At 40.2% G+C, this 17295-nt stretch overlaps 1 protein-coding gene across 9 annotated transcripts in view; it reads right to left on the minus strand.

Annotated features, from left to right (window-relative positions):
* Positions 1-17295, minus strand: part of PHACTR3 (phosphatase and actin regulator 3) — a 269656-nt gene that overhangs the window by 109038 nt on the left and 143323 nt on the right. For 8 of the 9 annotated variants that reach the window (XM_089513707.1, XM_089513700.1, XM_089513706.1 and 5 more), the window contains 3 exons: positions 8693-8899; positions 6351-6525; positions 4430-4677 (listed from right to left, as the gene is read on the minus strand). In XM_089513707.1, the coding sequence (XP_089369833.1) occupies positions 4430-4677; positions 6351-6525; positions 8693-8899 (630 nt within the window). Of the gene's footprint in view, positions 1-4429; positions 4678-6350; positions 6616-8692; positions 8900-17295 lie in introns of all 9 variants that reach the window. The other variant, XM_089513698.1, reaches the window with a different exon arrangement.

Here is a 17295-nt window from a genome sequence, read left to right on the forward strand (position 1 = left end):
TCCTTCCCAAGTAACTTACATCTGTATCTATTTCTGGGGCAATGTCTATGACTGTTATTTTGCTTCTTGTTTTATCTTCATGTATTACATTAGTTTTCATGTAATTATCCCACATTTACATTGGCTTCCTCCTCCTGAATACTATACCAGGAATGGCTATTTAAACTGCTACCATTTATTACATAGATAACCCTTTCAATTTAATGTAAGTGCTGTAATTACTGTGCTTGTCATAATTAAAATATCCAGTTAATTCTCTCTCTTTTTTATTTATTTTGCAGGCATTGAGTGGAGGCCAAGACTCAATTTATAGTATAATTAGAGGAGGAAAGGAACTACTTCCCCCATTGCCAAGCCTCATGCTATCTCAGTAGCATCCATAGAAAAGAACCAAGCAGACTGGTAGAATTAGATGTTTGCTTTCCAGTGATGCCAGATTAGGAACAACCATATCATCTGGTCTATCCAAATTGCTTTTCTATAGGAGTTGATTGGAAATAGGTGAGAATTTTATTTCAGTGCAATTTTGGAAAGAATTTATCAATATTTGCAAATTTCTCCATATTCAGAATAGAAAGATTATATGATTTAAAAAAAATCAATGTAGAAGAAACCAACAGTTAAAATTTCCTCTATGCACCCCCAGGGCTTTGGGTGGTTCTTAAAAGTCTGGTTTTGGATTCTATTGAGTTACTGTTGTTAGAGTGTTGGACTGGAGCTTGGAAGATTTGAATTCTATTCTCTCTCTCTCCTCCCCATCCAAGCCATGAAACTCATTGGATATGAAGACAGCAGTCATTCTCTTTCAGCTTGATTTATCCCATTGGGTTGTTCTGGGGATAAAAATAGGGAAGATAAAAGTTGTGTATGCTACTAATATTCAAAGTGTTGATATGTATATCAGTGCCAGTCCACAAGTTATTAGTTGCTGATCTCTAATGAATTTCCAGGAAAGAGACAGCTGTAACACAATTATGGTATGGGTCCCTAACACGCTGGGAAGAAAATATTTTAGGTCCAGCCTGCCCTACATCCTAGAAGCACTGATTTCAAGGAGGATGAGGTCTAAATGGAGAACTCTGGTTTCCACTTGGTGAGGAGATTGTCAGTTATTTTGGTACTGGAAAGTTCATAGGGCTGATGATGGTAAAAGCCAGATTTCACAAGGTCAAGAACACAACAAATTAGACAACAAAAATTTGAGATAGCAGGAGTCAGCTGAAGACTGAACATGTGGCTGGGACATAGAATATTATTGCTGGTGCTCTTTCTCATATATAACCTGCAGACTCTCCTTCCTGCTAGACTGCAGAGTTCAACTGGAAAACAATGAGGACATAATAAAATGTAAATTGGATTTAAATATGACCTAACAAATTGCAAAGATAATTACATACACTGGCGGGTTACAGACCGCCATTAGGGACGTCCGGAGGACGTCCCAGTTTGAAAAAGGGGCGTCTCTTCCAGACGCTCCTAACCCTATCATGGACAGAGTCCGTGACAAATGGCAGCATCCGTTCCACACGGCCGCCACCATATTGATGTAGCGGACGCTGTGCATCCGCACACCGTGCCCCAGAAGTGACCCCGCGAGTGCGTGACTAGCGCCTCGCGGCGTCTCTTCCGGAGGCCAGGAAGGAGCGTGATTTCCGCACTCCTTCCTCAGAGCGTCTGGGAGCTGCGCGGTTTGGCCGCTGTGGCTCCCGGACGCTGCAAGCGGAGGCAGAGCCAGACCGCTGCAATCCGGCGGTCTGTAACATGCCATTGTTATGTCTTTACTATTATAGACATAAAATGTATTATAGATCTAGTAAGAGATTGCTTGAAAGACTGTTTCCTTACATATCAGGGTGGGAAAAGTGCAGCTCCTGGGTTCCCAAAGTGCATCTCTGAAGCTCCCAAGCCACTAGACACTCTCCCCAATTTTTAAAAAAGTTATGGGTAATTTCTTTGCCCCTAAAAATAACTCAAAACCACTTCGGAACACAGAATATTTGCCCACCAAGCCCTCTGGAAGGAAAAACTACAACCCAACATTGGCTGAAATTAAAGGACTCAGGATAGAGTGCTATCATTTCCCATCTCCATTAGCTATTTATTATTATTATTATTATTATTATTATTATTATTATGGCTTCTTGGTTGTTGCTTTTCAAGGTATGTTGTGGAAGATTTTGCAATGATTTTGTGTTGTCAATGGGGTTTCAGGGAACATTACACAGAACAAAGTATATTTCAATTTTTAGGGGGTTGGGGACTTTGGTACACAGTGTAGCCTGCCAGGGGTGAAAGAGCAAAATTTGGCCCCTTACCCATCCACAGTGGTCCACTCCTGCCCTATATGGATTGGTCACTACAATAGTGAGCACTAGAATAGATTTATTCAGGCATTTAGGACAGGGTTGACTTGAAAGTAAGGAAACATTGAGTAGGCAAGCCTTGTGTCCTTCCTTGTCATTCTATACTACTTCCTTTTTGTGACATCATCAGGCAATTATGATTATTTGCTGTTGATGTTTTCCCAGCTATTAAACTGTTTCAACATCTGTCTTACAGAACCTTGCAATTTATCATGCTGTATTTCTAATTTATCATGTTGAAACAATACCCTGTTTCATAATTCAATCAGCAATAAAAAAAGCTTTTTAGAAACTTAAGAGGATAAAATGAAGTTATAATTTAGGGAGCTAGGAGCTGTATAGATGGCCCCTAAGGGGTGGCAGGATGCCGCCCCTTTCCTTGGTGGATTGGGGTCATGGCAAAGGCACGCCACAACCCTGATCTGGCCTTTTCACAGTGCAAAAAGGAGCCACAAAAAGTGGCTCCTTTTTGTGCCATGAAAAGGGTACCCTAGCTCCCACAGAGATATCTTTTTGCTGCTTCTTTGGCGCAGCGCATGTAAGCACTGTGCTAAAGATGTGGTGTGATGCCACCTGCCATCTGGTATCAGGGTGGCCGGTGTGTAGACGCCACACTCCCGCTCTGCCCAGAGGCCGGATCTTTATGCTAGTCTGTTGAGGCCCTTATACTGTAACTGGATTAGTGAGGAAAATAAGATGAACAAAGATGGAAAACTAGGAGCATAAAAATATGCATTTATGTTAAAAGAAAATTGGAATTTCTGGAATAGTTATAAAAATATTACATTAATAGGATGAAAATGTCTGCTGTTGTTCAACTAGAGAACTGAATAGTTTGTGATTGAAAAATATATGTATTTTAATTAGCAGTTTTAATCATCAAGCTCATGTAAATGTTTTAGTACTGTTTTGAATCTAGATTTTTAAAAAAGTATTCCTTTTCTTAAGAATACTGTAATAATTTAATTCCTTTTTAATGTACCTTTTTTCTATGTTTATAATTGTACTGTTTTTAATGCTGTGAAGCCACTCTGAGTCCCAGTTCTGGGGAAAGAGTGGGATACAAATAATAATAATAATAATAATAATAATAATAATAATGTATAGGTATATTCTTCATGAAACTTAGCTCAAATATCTTTTTGACCTTTCACATTGCCAAAGATGTAACAAATATTTGTTTTCTAATTGATTTACTGAGTTAATATGGGGTGGGGAAGGCAGGCCATAAATAGTAAATACTGTAATAGTAATACAATAATAATTATTACTTTCATTTAGGCCTTGCCTTTCCATGATGAGCTCAAGGTAATGAGCACTGTTCTCACCATCCCACTTCATCCTCACCACAACCCTAGGTGGAAGGTTAGGCTGAAAGAGTTACTGGCCCAAGGCAACAAATTTCATTGATCAGAGTGCAAATGACTCCAGATCTCCCAAGTACCAATACAACACTTTAAACATTATACCACCATTGCTCTCAGACACAATGCCGGTCTTTAGCAATTAACTCCTCCAGCTGAAATAAGATATTCATACTCAGAGAAATGACATACTCAGTTATGAAGTTAAAAGAAGCCTCCAAGTGGTGGCAGTGAAACAAAGGAAAAGATATTACCAGGCCAGGTGTGTTCTACTAGAAAGTGTGTGACTCTCCCAAGGTCACCCAGTGGGTTAACATGGCTGAGCAGGGATTCCAACCCTGGTCTCGAGAGTCACAGTCCAACACTCAAATCACTACACCACACTGGCTTTCTACACCATACTGGCAGGATACTATTGCAGTTGTATTGTTATTTTTTGTTGTGGTGGTTTGCCTTTAAGTCATTTTCAACTCATGGCTACCCTAAAGTGGGATTATATTGAGTTTTCTTGGCCTGATTTGTTGAGAGGGCTTTGCCACTGTCTTTCTCTGAAACTGAGATTGTTACTTGCCCAAGGTTACCCGCTGTTCTTTTCATGGCTCAGCCGAGATTCCTGTTTTGGTTTTCCAGAATCCTAATCCAACACAATTGCTACCCTTGTTGACTATGTTATCATAAAGTTCATAAAATGACTCTTCTTACCAGAAATTATGGAGTCATTCAAAACTTCTTCATCCTGATAAAAAACAGATTCATCCTTCATTTCAGAGTTCATGATCAGGTTCTCTTTGTTCTCATCTGACTCTTTAACAGAATTCCGCTTGTTCTCTGGATCACTATTGTAATTCACCATATTATCCTTCTCTTTGCTGTGTTCAATGCTGGATGTTCTGGATGGGCGGATGTCCATTCGCTTTTTGGGAGAGCCTTTGTTTTCTCGTCCATGAAAGCTGAGGACAAAAATGGAATAACATGGAATTTCAGACGAGAGAGCATCAATTTCATGCCATGGGAGGGGAACTGATATGGCAAATACTTTCTCCCAGCAACTGTGCTCTCTGCAGAGGGCTATGAAGGAGTTCCAATGGGGTTATAGTATTCAAGACAGGAAAGCCAAGACCTCTATACCTGTCACAATGTTTAAGTACAAGATAGGGATGAAAATAATACTTGCAATTTTTCTTGTCCTTGATGAGAAGATTGCCCTGAAACATTGAGAATGCCCAACAATAAAATGGCCAAGCACAGCAAATTCTTTTAAAGTTTGGAATTATTTTTTTCAAAAAAAATGCACCAAACCCCTCTCTTTTTTTGTGTAAAAAGGGGGGTTGCATAGAAAACTGTGCTCTATGCAACATATGCTGCCTTGTGTGCAAACAGAAAGTTTGTTGCCAATTATTTTCCCCCCAAAATACCCCTAAGTGTGGAAAACCACTGGGGAAAAATCCACAAAATTCTTGCAATCTCTTTGCAATTATTCTTGCAGAAAAGATTTACATTGTTAATTTTTAAAAATGGTAGTAGATGATGTGTAGTTTTGAAATATGTTAATGAAAACTAAATGCAGCTCGGAAAGTTCAAAATATACATCCCAATTCTGATCACTTGGAGATCTACAATATTCTAGCAGGTGTAAAAGGAAAAGTGGCATTGATCTATTTCCTGTGGCAAAGTCTGGGCTGGTTTGGAAATTCACCAGGTATTGATCTAATTACAACTAAATTTTCTAATATATCTAATAAAGGTTGAGTCTCCCTTATCCCAAAGGCTTAAGAACAAAACTCTTTTGGATTTTGGAATATATGCATATACATAATAAAATAGCTTGGATATGAGACCCAAACCTAAATGTGAAATTCATACACATAGCCTGAAGGTAATTTTGTACACACAGTGGGCCCTTGATATCCACTGGTGTTTGGTTCCAAAATCCATGTATGCTCAAGTCCAATAGAACACAATGGTATGGTGAAATGGTATCCCTAACAAATTTGGGGATTTTGGGAATTTATATCTTTTTGGAATATTTTCAAGTTGTGGATGGTTGAATCCGTGGGTAAAGAATCCACGGATATGGAAGGTGAACTGTAATATTTTTAATAACTTTGTTTTTGGAACAAAGTTTGTGTACACCATACCATCAGAATACAACGCTGTCACTATCTCAACTACCATGTGGACAATATTGGATTTTGGAATATTTTGGATTTCTGAATTTTGGGTAAGGAGTACGCAACCTGAATTATATATCTATTATTTTAATAAATATGTAATATTTTGACTATGTGACATAGAGGATGCATAGATCTTTGCAAGTGTAATGTAAATTAGCACTTGTTTGTCTGGTGCAGAACTGTGCGATTCTGAAGTTGTCTCTTCATAGCTATATGCTTGTTGATAACATAAATGATATATTACATTAAACTTAGGGAAAAGAGTTCATGCCATCTTCCCTACCAACTGGAATTTGATAAGCATCTGAATCAAGTTGTAAAAGCCATACTCTTATGGCAGTAGAGGTGATGGTGACCACCAGCAAACACGAAAGGTAAATGATATTCACTGGCATATGATGGGTGGTTTAATAGTATCAATATTGTTCTGCAACATGCACATTGTTTACCTATCCTGCCGGTGTTTGGTGGCCAGAGCTCTGTGGAGTTCCTCAATGACTCGGCTGGGAGGTAAAGGCAGGTGGACGGCAGCGAGATGAGGGGAGCCAGTTGGTGTTGAATGCTGCCCTCTGAGGTGGGGATCAGTGGCCTTCTGTCCTGAGGGGTGGAAGGGAGCAGCTTGTCCTGAGAGTTGGGAGGAACCAACAATTACATAATTCTTCAAGACAGAAGATGGAGGAGATTTCAAGGCTGGCTCATCTACTGCACTTCCTGCTGTTGGAAATGAAATCACAGAGGGGCATTAATTGCTGCATGCAAAGGACGACTTCCCACTGAATCTACAAGAGGATAAGAAAAGATCTCTGGTGCTGTTCTTTCTTTGATCCCTCAATAAGTTGGTTTCCTAGGCAAGGACAACTTTTCCAACCAATCTTGACTGGCTGAAGCAGCAACAACCCAGTCTCTGTAATCAGGCTCCCAAGTAATCAGAGACCCTAATTACGGATAGCTTAGAATTTCATTTGGGTTCAATTTTATTTATATGGTCCAAAATTTGTAATGAGTATGGTCACTGCCATAATGTCCAAACATTAACATATGTCCAGATATTTGTTTGTTTGTTTGTTTAGTAGGCCTTGCTACATAATTTGAATTTAGCCTGATAATTCAAGGGTGAGAACACAGCCTGGAATGTACTGGGAAGGAAACTTTGGTGTTAGCAATGAGTGCTTCCCTATTCTCATAGTTTTTATAATGGGTCATACTAGTGCAGTTCTGTCTCCTTTGTTTGGTTATAATAGGGGATGGGTTATGCCTGTGCAGCTGTGTTTCCTTTGTTGCACCATACACTTTGAGGATCCACCTTCCAACTGTCTCAGTTCCAGTCTAGGGAACCCACTTACCAGATATAGGTGTTTATAGTGTCAGCCCTTGGACAGTCAGGGTAGAATTTGTTGTTTAGGGGCCTGATAGTATCACTTCCTATGAGGGGATGCTAGAACCCATTGGGTAAAAGATTGTGGCTGCATCTGTACTGCATAAATAATGCAGTTTGACATTACTTTGACAGCCACGGCTCAGTGCTATGGAATCATGGGAATTGCAATTGTTTGTGGCACCAGAGCTCTGATAGAGAAGGCTAACTATATCTCAGAAATTCCAGAATTCCATAACACTGAGCCACAGAAGTGAAAGCAGCAGTGTCAGACTACATCTGTTGTGCAGTGCAGATGCAGCCTGTGATGATTCCTCTACTGTACTGCTGCACTGATTTTCTACTGCTGCTTTGATTTACCACCAATTAGGGCTAATTTTATACCAGTAATGTTATCAGTTTTCACTCTTGGAAATGCCTGGAACTGTACTCAGTTCAGAATAATGTTTCAAAAATTCACATTTTTCCCCCATAAATGTAATGGAAAGAATTTTAGAACTTTTTTTAATGGTATGTGGAAGAAAGTTAGGCAAAAGGCTTTAAGAGCTCAGTTCTTAAAAGTATCATTTTAAATTCCTGTATATTCAACAAAATGTTCAGAAATGAATTTGCATTGCTTTTTTTTCTCCTGAAAAGCGCTCTAAGTGCTCTAAGACAATAGATAGAACATGGTCCTTTCCACAACAAGAATATAAATATCTAGTCCATTTTCAGGTAGGTAAATTTTTTGTTCTGTTTTTTGTTTGTTTGTTTGTTTGTTTCATAAACATTCTCCACAATTTACACATTTCTAAACGATCGGCTGTAGCAAAAATAGATTTACAGATATTCCCATGTATGGGAGTTGAGTTATCCTTTACTTTGAAGCTGGTAATTTGTGTTTGGGAGCATGTTATTTATGTATATATTTTCTGTTTTCATCTGGATAGGCATCAAACATGAAACATATCAGTTGCCAAATGCCAAATAGTAACTGACATTGCATGTTAACTGTTAAAGGAATATGGGGGATGGTATGGCTCTGACACGTTGTTAGATTGAAATTGCCATTAACTATACCTATTAGGGCTGATGGGAATTATGTCTTCAAACATATGGAGGATCACATATTCCCCACTCTTGACGTATCAAATGTAAGCAAGAATGATAGTAGATACTATTACATTCCAATTCTCACATTGTATAGGAACCTACACCACCTATTCAAGTAGAAAGAGGGAGCTGGGCCAAATCTGGCAATTTGTATATTGGGCTAAGCATCCCATTCCCACCAATCACAGTATTGTTTTCTCAAACAATATTGATAATACTAAAGTAGAAGGACTAACAGTCTGATATAGTATAAAGAACATCCCTATTTATTACTTTCATTTTAAGCTATAAAAGCAGAGTTGTTGTGGCTGATCTGAGATTCACCTGGTACAATCTTTGAGACTTTGGGTGCAGTCTTAGGTGGTGGAATTGGAAGCGACAGAGGAGGGCTGGGGAGCTGTGCTGAGTTCCTTTCCATCTGCTTCTGGGGTGATTCCATGGATTCCAAAAGAAGTAAGGCTTGTGGATGCTCTTCGGAGGCTGGCAAGCTGGCATTTTCCCGTTCATCGGTGGAAGCTGACGTCTTCTTGGCTGAAGAGATAAAATCAGATGTGGCCGGATTTATGAGACGTGAAATGAAGGACAAAGATGTCTCAAGGGGAGGGGTAAGCAAAAGAGACTTGAAGGAATACAGGAGACAGAGTTGGCTCACAGCAAATAGCCCGTCATGTTCACAGTGTAAACAACAGGCAAGCATGGAGCCAAGATAGCTAATGAAAATGACAAGCAGCTCTCCTAGCTGCTGAAACAATTGTGCACTGTCACAGGGTTCAGGAGGCTATTTATCCACAAGTCACAGGCTCTATGCAAAGGCCTCAGTTCTCCCCATTCCCTTTTGTATGTGTGGGTTGTTGTGTTTTTTTAGACAGCTAGGAATATTTGTTTTTGTCAATTGTACCAGAATAGTTAACAGAACACATCAATAATAATAATAATAATAATAATAATAATAATAATAATTTTTATTTCTATCTTCCCACCTCTCCCAATGGATCAAAGCGGGATCACAACAAGGATAAAAAATGAGCAAGACAGCAGTCCAGGCCATCTCCACTACTAGGCAGAGTGAGGCAGCCAACGCAGCAGCAGATCTGGGGTGTTATGAAAGGCAGTGCATTTCTAGTTATTTAATTGGTTGCTGTTATTGTATTTTTACTAACAAGCATGCAGAGATGTGTTTGGAGAATCTTCTGCAGCATTTGCCTAAATCACTGAGCCATAACTTCCAACTGTCTTGACTTGCCAGGTACAGTCCTGATTAACCTTCTGTCATCCTACTTTTTCATCTGCTTTTAAGATGTTCCAGTTTCTCTCCTCTCCTCTTCATCTTCAGCTGACCTCAGTTCTTATAAACTGAGTTCAAAGTGCAAAACTCATTCATAATCATTAGCAGGGAGGGCAAGAGAGGGAGCGGTGGCATCTTGCCCTTCCCAGTAGGCTCAGGCAAAAGCAAGCTGCAGCAGCCTCTCCTAACATGCATTTTCTTCCTCATTATTAGCCTTTGCCACCATGACCACACTCTGATGTTGCCTGGCTGCATGTGTCATGGGTTTCATTTATGAAATGTTGGGAGGGTATGCTTGGCTGGTTTTGAAAACTATGCACCGTTGTTTCAGGGGGAGGGGTGCCATGTCCAGCAGCAAAATGCCCTGGACCTGTCCTTCCTAGGTCTGTTGTTATTTATACACATGAAGAACCAAATTCCCTTCATGCAGCTGTTCATACATTGGTCTTTTCACCTCAGTGTGTATCCACACTCTAGCTCTGTCCAAGGATAGAGATGGCAGCATGTATGATGCATTAAGTGGTGTCAGCAGCACAGTCCCATGCCCCAATGATCTGTGATAGCTACCCATGTGATTTGTGCATAATGGGGCAAAAATCTCATAGTTCTACCACACTTAGGCAAGAAGCAGAATTATGGATAGGAGCATGGAGAAAGGGCTGCTTGGTCTTTGGTTCTAACAGAGCTTGGAAACATTACTCTCTTAGTCACACTGGCTGGGGAACTCTTAGGAGCCCAAGAAAGTAATTTCCTTCTATTGTCAATGAAAAATGAAAGGGTAGGATTTGTAGGCAAGCAATAGACAACAAGCCTCTTACATTTCTTCTCTTCAGCACCTGTTAAATTCAAGAGTATTTGATTAGTAGTAACTTGAACAAATGAGACCTGCCAAAAAATATTACTACATATCCAAACCTTATAGAAACAGACTCCTGTTCCAAGCTCTTGCAAGCCATGCTCTCCTTCAGGAGCTTGCAAGTGAGGCAGGGGTGGTGAGTGAAGGTGAGAGATGATCTTTGCTTCTGTACAGCTGCACCAGGTTGCACCAGCCCATTTTGGGCCAAAAATGCAACTGAAATTCTCTTTCTGCTGTGATTTCCTGGGTTTTCAGGTAGTATTTAAAGTTCATTTCCAACAGACATAGGGTCATTTTTAACACAAAAATATTTTGGAAGGCATGGGGTTTTTAGGAGGGTCAGAGACTAGGGAGACCTTTGACTACCCAAAGCTCATGGGGTGCATTTTCCCCACTCCCTCTACAAGGTATCAGGAGCTCAAGCAAGGCATTCCATTCTCCTACTGCTTTTCCCAGTTGTCCACTTTCCTTTTCCATTCAATAGTCAACATTGTATGGCTACTGAGCATGCTCAGACATTACTGGGCTGTTCTTTTTTGGGGTGGATGCCTTCCTGGGGGTGGGGGGTGGTGCTTTTAAAATATTTCTTCTTCTTCTGGTATTTTTGCAAAACCAGCATTTGCAAATGTTAATATTTCCTTGAACAGGGTGATTCATGCCTCTTTCCCTTCCATGATCCTGTTTTGCCTCCATTTCTGATGGCATTCATCAGCCAAGTTCATTATTAGGAGTGATAAGAACAAACATTTACATAGGGTTTTAGCCAAAAGTGCCATCCTGTCCTTTGCCTCAGGCACCCAAATGTCTTGGAATAGTCTTGGACTGCTACTTGCCCTGCAGCCTGAATGCCTCACTATTAAAACTAAAGTGTATAAACCAAAATGTTATGGCTATATGAATAGTGGTTATATGTGATCATATGGATTTAAAATTTGTCCTCTTAAATATTTCCAATGTATATATGAAAAGATATGTGCCTCCCTGCATAGCGAATGTACAAAACAATTCCTGCTATCTTTATATTTGCTTTTCCTTCTGGCTCATTTCATTCAGATGGATTTCTGGATTTCTGTGTTGGTCATCGATAACAACAGCACAAATGAAATGCCCAGTTTGGACTACAATGGTGGTAAAGATCATGGTCACTACTGCCAGAGCAAGACCAGCCAAAATGCCAGCAGCTCCTTTCATTAGCAGCAACAACTTATGTGTATATGATCACACTGGCCCATATTGCCAAATCTGTTTCAACATGTTAAACAAACTGAAATTGCACCATGATGTACAGTACAGTATCATGATATTCCAGTGCTTAGGGGCTTTGAAAATTGTGGGTTAGCATGGTCTAGGTAGTTCTTGAATTCTTGCTGACCTATTATTTATTTTATTTATTACATTAGTATCTTTCATTTTCCTCAATGAGCACAAGGTGGCATATGTGGCTCTCCTCCACAAAAGGTAGATCAGAGTTTGAGAAAGTGACAAAGTTCACCAAGGATGTTTCACAGCTTAGTGGGGACTTGGTTTTGGATGTTGTAAGGCCCAGTCTACCACCCTAAGCAGGAACCAGGGTGGTGTAGTGGTTGAGGTTTAGACTATAACTCTGGAGACCAGGGTTCAAATCCCAGCTCAGCTATGAAACCCACTGAGTGACTTTAGGCAAGTCACAAGTCTCAGGAAAAGGCAATGACAAACCTCCTCTGAGCAAATCTTGCCAAGAAAACCCTATGAAAACCCAAAGCCTTAGGGTACGGTATGCTCTCCATAGTGGCTAGTTTTGCTCTCTGTGAGGTTACATGTTGCAGGACTGGTAATGCTGAACTGATATGCTGCTATACTTCATGCTATGCTATGCTATGCTTTAATTTTGCTATTTTGTACTGAGCATTTCTACTATGGGTTTTTTTTTTTGCTTCAACTTTGTGACTCTGCTGAGTAAAGCTACTTTTTGATAACATACCTCCAAGACTCTGCTATTATTATTTTTACTTCAGCATACACCGCAACAAAAAATGCCTATATACCCCAAAAGCACCAGATCCTATCTGATCTGAGAAGCTAAGCAAGGTTAGCACTTCGATGGGAGACCACTAATGAATACCAGCTGCTATAGGTAGTATTTCAGAGTAAGGGGCTTACTTGCCTAAGAAAATGCTATGAAATTCACAGGGTCACCAGAAGTCAACAGGCACACACAGGCAGCCAGCACAAAATATATTTGATCCAAGGAAAATCAATGTGCTCCATGTGAGGAGATACTGGATAGCTACCTCTGATAAAAACATTAGTGTACTGAAAGGGCCAACTAATCCTGCATGGCAGGAGGTTGGACTGGATGGCCCTTGTGGTCTCTTCCAAATCCAAAATTGTGGAATGACCTGCTGGAAGAGATCCAATTTATTACCACCTTAGACATTTTTAAGAAAGCAGTCAAGACGGATCTCTTCCGGCAGGCCTTCCCATTTGACCCTGTGTAAGATAGTCCCAACCACCTCAATACCCCATTCCATTGATGATCATTTTAACTGTTGATTTTACTATTCTATTGTGGGAGAGTTAGGGTTTTTGTTGGAATTATTATGGTTGATTATAATTGTATTGTTTATTGGTACTGATGACTGTATTTTATCTGGTTGTAATCCCACCTTGATCTGCAGGGAGAGACAGGAAATATAAATTATTTATTGTTGTTATTATTATTATTTATGGTTCTATAGTTCTATGAAAAAGTGGGACACTTGACATAAGAGGTTTTTAAAAGTATTCCAAATTTTGAGAACAAAATGTTTTACATAGCTCTATCTATCGGTCACTCTTATAAATGGAGCTTGAAGTCTTACTTTTAGAAAGGACTGAGTTGCAGTTACAGTTCATCTTATTAATTATAAGGAGAATGAAGGGAGAGGGAGGGGGAAGGAAATCTAGCAGCACCTTTAAGACTGACTTTTGTTTTAGAATGAAGCTTTTGTGTTCTGATCCTTCAGATGCAATATAGAGTTACATTGAACTCATAGCCACAAATGCTCATGTTAAAAAAAATAATCAGGTAGCCAGCATGGAGTGTAAGTGTGGGCGTTGGACTATGACTTTGGAGGTCATGGTTCGAATCCCTGCTTTGCCATTGGACCCCACTGGGTAATCTTGGGCAAGTAACACTCTCTCAGCCTGTGGAGACCACAGGCAGATTAGAACATTGGCAACACCCAATAGGAGCTAAGCCAGGAAAAGGTGGAGGCTGCTCCCAAGAGTGAGTATAAATAGAGGGGCAGAGTAGTGTTTGGGGTTAGTTATGAGATTTTTATTTTAACTTCAGGGGTTTAGCAACCAAGGAGGCTGAGGGAGACTGCTATGAGGTGAAGTTATAAGGGGGTTTATGTACCCACGAAAGGGAGAGATGTTAAGCCTAAGTGTTTAAGAGCCACTGAAACTAGGGCCCATTCCGCACGGGCATAAAGTACGCGCTCTGCGCGTACTAGGCTTAGAAAGGGGCATCACTTCCTGACACCCCTAACTCTAATACGGACCAAGTCTGTACAAAATGGCGGCACCCGTTCCACACGGGTGCCGCCATCTTGACGTAGCAGACGCATTGTATCTGCACATCGCGCAGCGCATATGACACCGCGAGTGTGTCATTGGCGCCTCGCAACGTCATAAGTACACCACAAAGAGAAGCGCCATTTTGGCGCTTCTTATTTGCAGTGCGGAGGACCCGCACGGTTTGGATGCTGGGGCTCCTCCGTGCTGCAAATGATGGCAGCGGTAGACCGCCCGTTTTGGGCGGTCTGTAACACGCCTAGGATAGGCTGCTGTGAGAGGCAGTTAGAAAAGGGGTTTTAGGTAACTGAGATAGGGACGAGGAAAGTTTTTAAGTAAGCTGTTATCATAGTATCATGCAGGAGATATAATGCTTGATGCCTAGTGAAGTCACAGATAACCAGAAGTGTTAAAAGATACAGAAGATATATAAAGGCTCTGTCAGAACTAACAGCCTGAACAGACAGACCAAAATAAAGCTGCTTTGGGTCACTTTGGAGGTATGCTGTTTAAATGCTGCAGGCGTCCTAAGAGGCCAGAAGCCGCCCCAAAGTGATGCTCCAGTCCTAAGGACTAGAATGCAGCTTTGGCACAGCTTCTGCCCTCTTAAAATGTGTGTGTCATTTAAACAGCCTATCTCCAAAGTGACCAGAAGCAGCTTTATTTTGGCCTGTCTGTTCAGGCCCTAAGACTGTAAAGGAACATTTATAAGGCTACAAACAATTACAAAGATAAGTAAAATAAATTGTTAAACTGTATAACTACTAAAATATCCATCTTGAATGTCGTCCACTAAGTAAGATACTGTATTCAACCTGACTTGTAAATAAAGTCTTTTGTTTGTTCAAGAAACTGTGCTTAAAGAAAGTATATTCAAAATGCTACCAACAAAGAGAAAAGTCTTTTAGGTTTGGGACACATCAGATAGTAGGCGTGTGGTTGTCAACGAGTAATTGGTGCCAAGCTGGAGGGGGGGGGGGATTTGAAGACCCAGAGGGCTGGTGTTTAGAGAGAGTTCTAGTGTAGGTGGCACTAGAGGTGAGATCCGAGTTCAAGTGTCACATCACAAATTACGTGGCAAGCTGGTGGGATAGTTGCCACACTGTGACACAGCCTCAGAGGATGACAATGGCAAACCTCGTGTGAAGAAACTCATGAAGAAAACTCTGATAGTTTCACCTTAGGGTTACCATCAGTCATAAACAACTTGAAGGTACAACAACAACTAGCTAGCTTTTCTTTTGTCTCCTCTTCTCCTTTTAATGCTACAACAGAGTAGCACTGCTACTTCTTTGAAATCTATTAATTATGGTTACTTTTGAAGAACACCTCTTTATGAAGTTGAAGGCTTTCATGGCCAGCATCCATAGTTTTTTGGTGGGTTTTTTGGGCTATGTGGCCATGTTATAGAAGAGTTTCTTCCTGACGTTTCGCCAGCATCTGTGGCTGGCATCTTCAGAGAAGATGCCAGCTCTTTACTTTCCCATACTTAAATGTAACTGAAAAAGCTATAGACTATAAGCCACTGGCCTGCCATATAAAACACATTTTCCTCCTTTCCACCTCACTGTTAACTCAAAATCCACAACAGAGAATAAGACATGAAGTAAAGCATAAGCCAGTGCTTGACTGAACCAAGCAATATCCCCCCCCCATCATTTATTGAGGCCATACCTCTGTAACTATAACAGCAACTTAAATGTTATTGTGACACTGCAAGGAATTAAAGTTGTCCTTTATTACGTTACTATCAGGTCAATGTTATTGGGAAAAGGAGTTAATTACAATCAACTTCATTATTTAATAAATTAATTACAATTAAATGAAAGTAGAATGATTAATAGCTTTATTCCAATCTGTAGGTCAGTCAGAATGACACAGTCCCATTAAATATACTGAGGACTGAAAGGTGTTATAAGAATTAAACTATTTGGGCATCAGTCCTATACACACTTCTGTACTTATAAATCATTCTTCCTGAGATGTTGTAACAATATCAACCCCTATACCTTCCTCTGATATGGGGTGGTGAGCTTTTATCCATTGTTAAGTCCAAAACCTGAGATATAATGTAATGGACTACTGTGAAGTAAGTTAGACATATGAGTTGTGCAATATACTTGTTGCAAGCTTTTGAGGCTCCATGGGCTTCTTCCTCAGGAAAGATGTTACAAACCAAACAGGAGAAAAAAACAAAAACAAAAAAATTGGAGATGTTAGTCAGATGCCTGCATGTTGTTTCAGTCCTTAGTAGAGCTGTTAGGATGGGGAGGATATCTTTTGCATTCAGGCTCCTCCTCCTTCTGGCCATGTGGCAATGGGGAGATTTTCAAAGTCCAGGAAATGTAAAGTTAGGTTTCCTGGAGTTTGAAAATGCTATACATTTAATGAAATAAAAATAACAATGAAATTAAATTAAATAATATAAAGTAAAATAAAAATAAAAACAATACAATAATAGGTTGAAAAAACCCAATGAATCTCTTCTTCAAGTTTTATGTTCTGAGGACAAGCATAATCCACACCAAATGGCTAATGGGTTATCACATCAGAAAACTGTACAGAAAAGTTCAGAGAAATGCAAAAACTGATGGATAATTATCTTTGGGAAGGAGCAGATGGGGGAGAAAGAGCGGCCTGAGTCCACTCCCACCGGAAGTGGGATCAAACCCCACTGACCGCCTGGTCTGAAAATGTGTCATGCTTGTTGGGGCCAATTGGCACTTTCGGGAGCAGGATTATCCTGACTCCTTTTTGCTCCAGTCCAAAGGATTGGAGTACAGCCTCAGCATGGCTTCAGGGCACTTTAGAGGCATGCATCTTTTGAATGCCATGTCTCCAAAGTGGCCAGAAGCTTCTTCTTTTTGCCCATCTGTTCTGGGCCATATTTCCAAATTACCTTATGAGATACAAATTAAATTGTTAAAATGCAAAAAAGAAGAAGAATTCCAACTCTCCTCATACATTACAGTATTAAAGCAGCTTACATGCCTGCCAGCTCAGACAGTAGAGGGCAGCAAAAGGAAGGACCAAACTAAATTAAAAGAATTCTCTTTGTAGCCTTCAAAATAAAAATGTGGCTAGCATTTGGCAAGAATGGCTTGCTGCCCGCTGTTTTTTAAGATCCATTCCAATAAGGATTTCTTACAAATCCCTTGCAATACTTTTTTTTAGCCTTCTAAGAAAGTAAAATATGTATTTTTATCATACATCGTTTTCACTACAATACGCCTCCAGTACAGCAAGTGC

This window comes from Sceloporus occidentalis, unplaced genomic scaffold (assembly GCF_023333645.1).
Source record: "Sceloporus occidentalis isolate IW3139 unplaced genomic scaffold, rSceOcc1.0.p SCAF_3, whole genome shotgun sequence".
Lineage (NCBI taxonomy): Eukaryota > Metazoa > Chordata > Lepidosauria > Squamata > Phrynosomatidae > Sceloporus > Sceloporus occidentalis.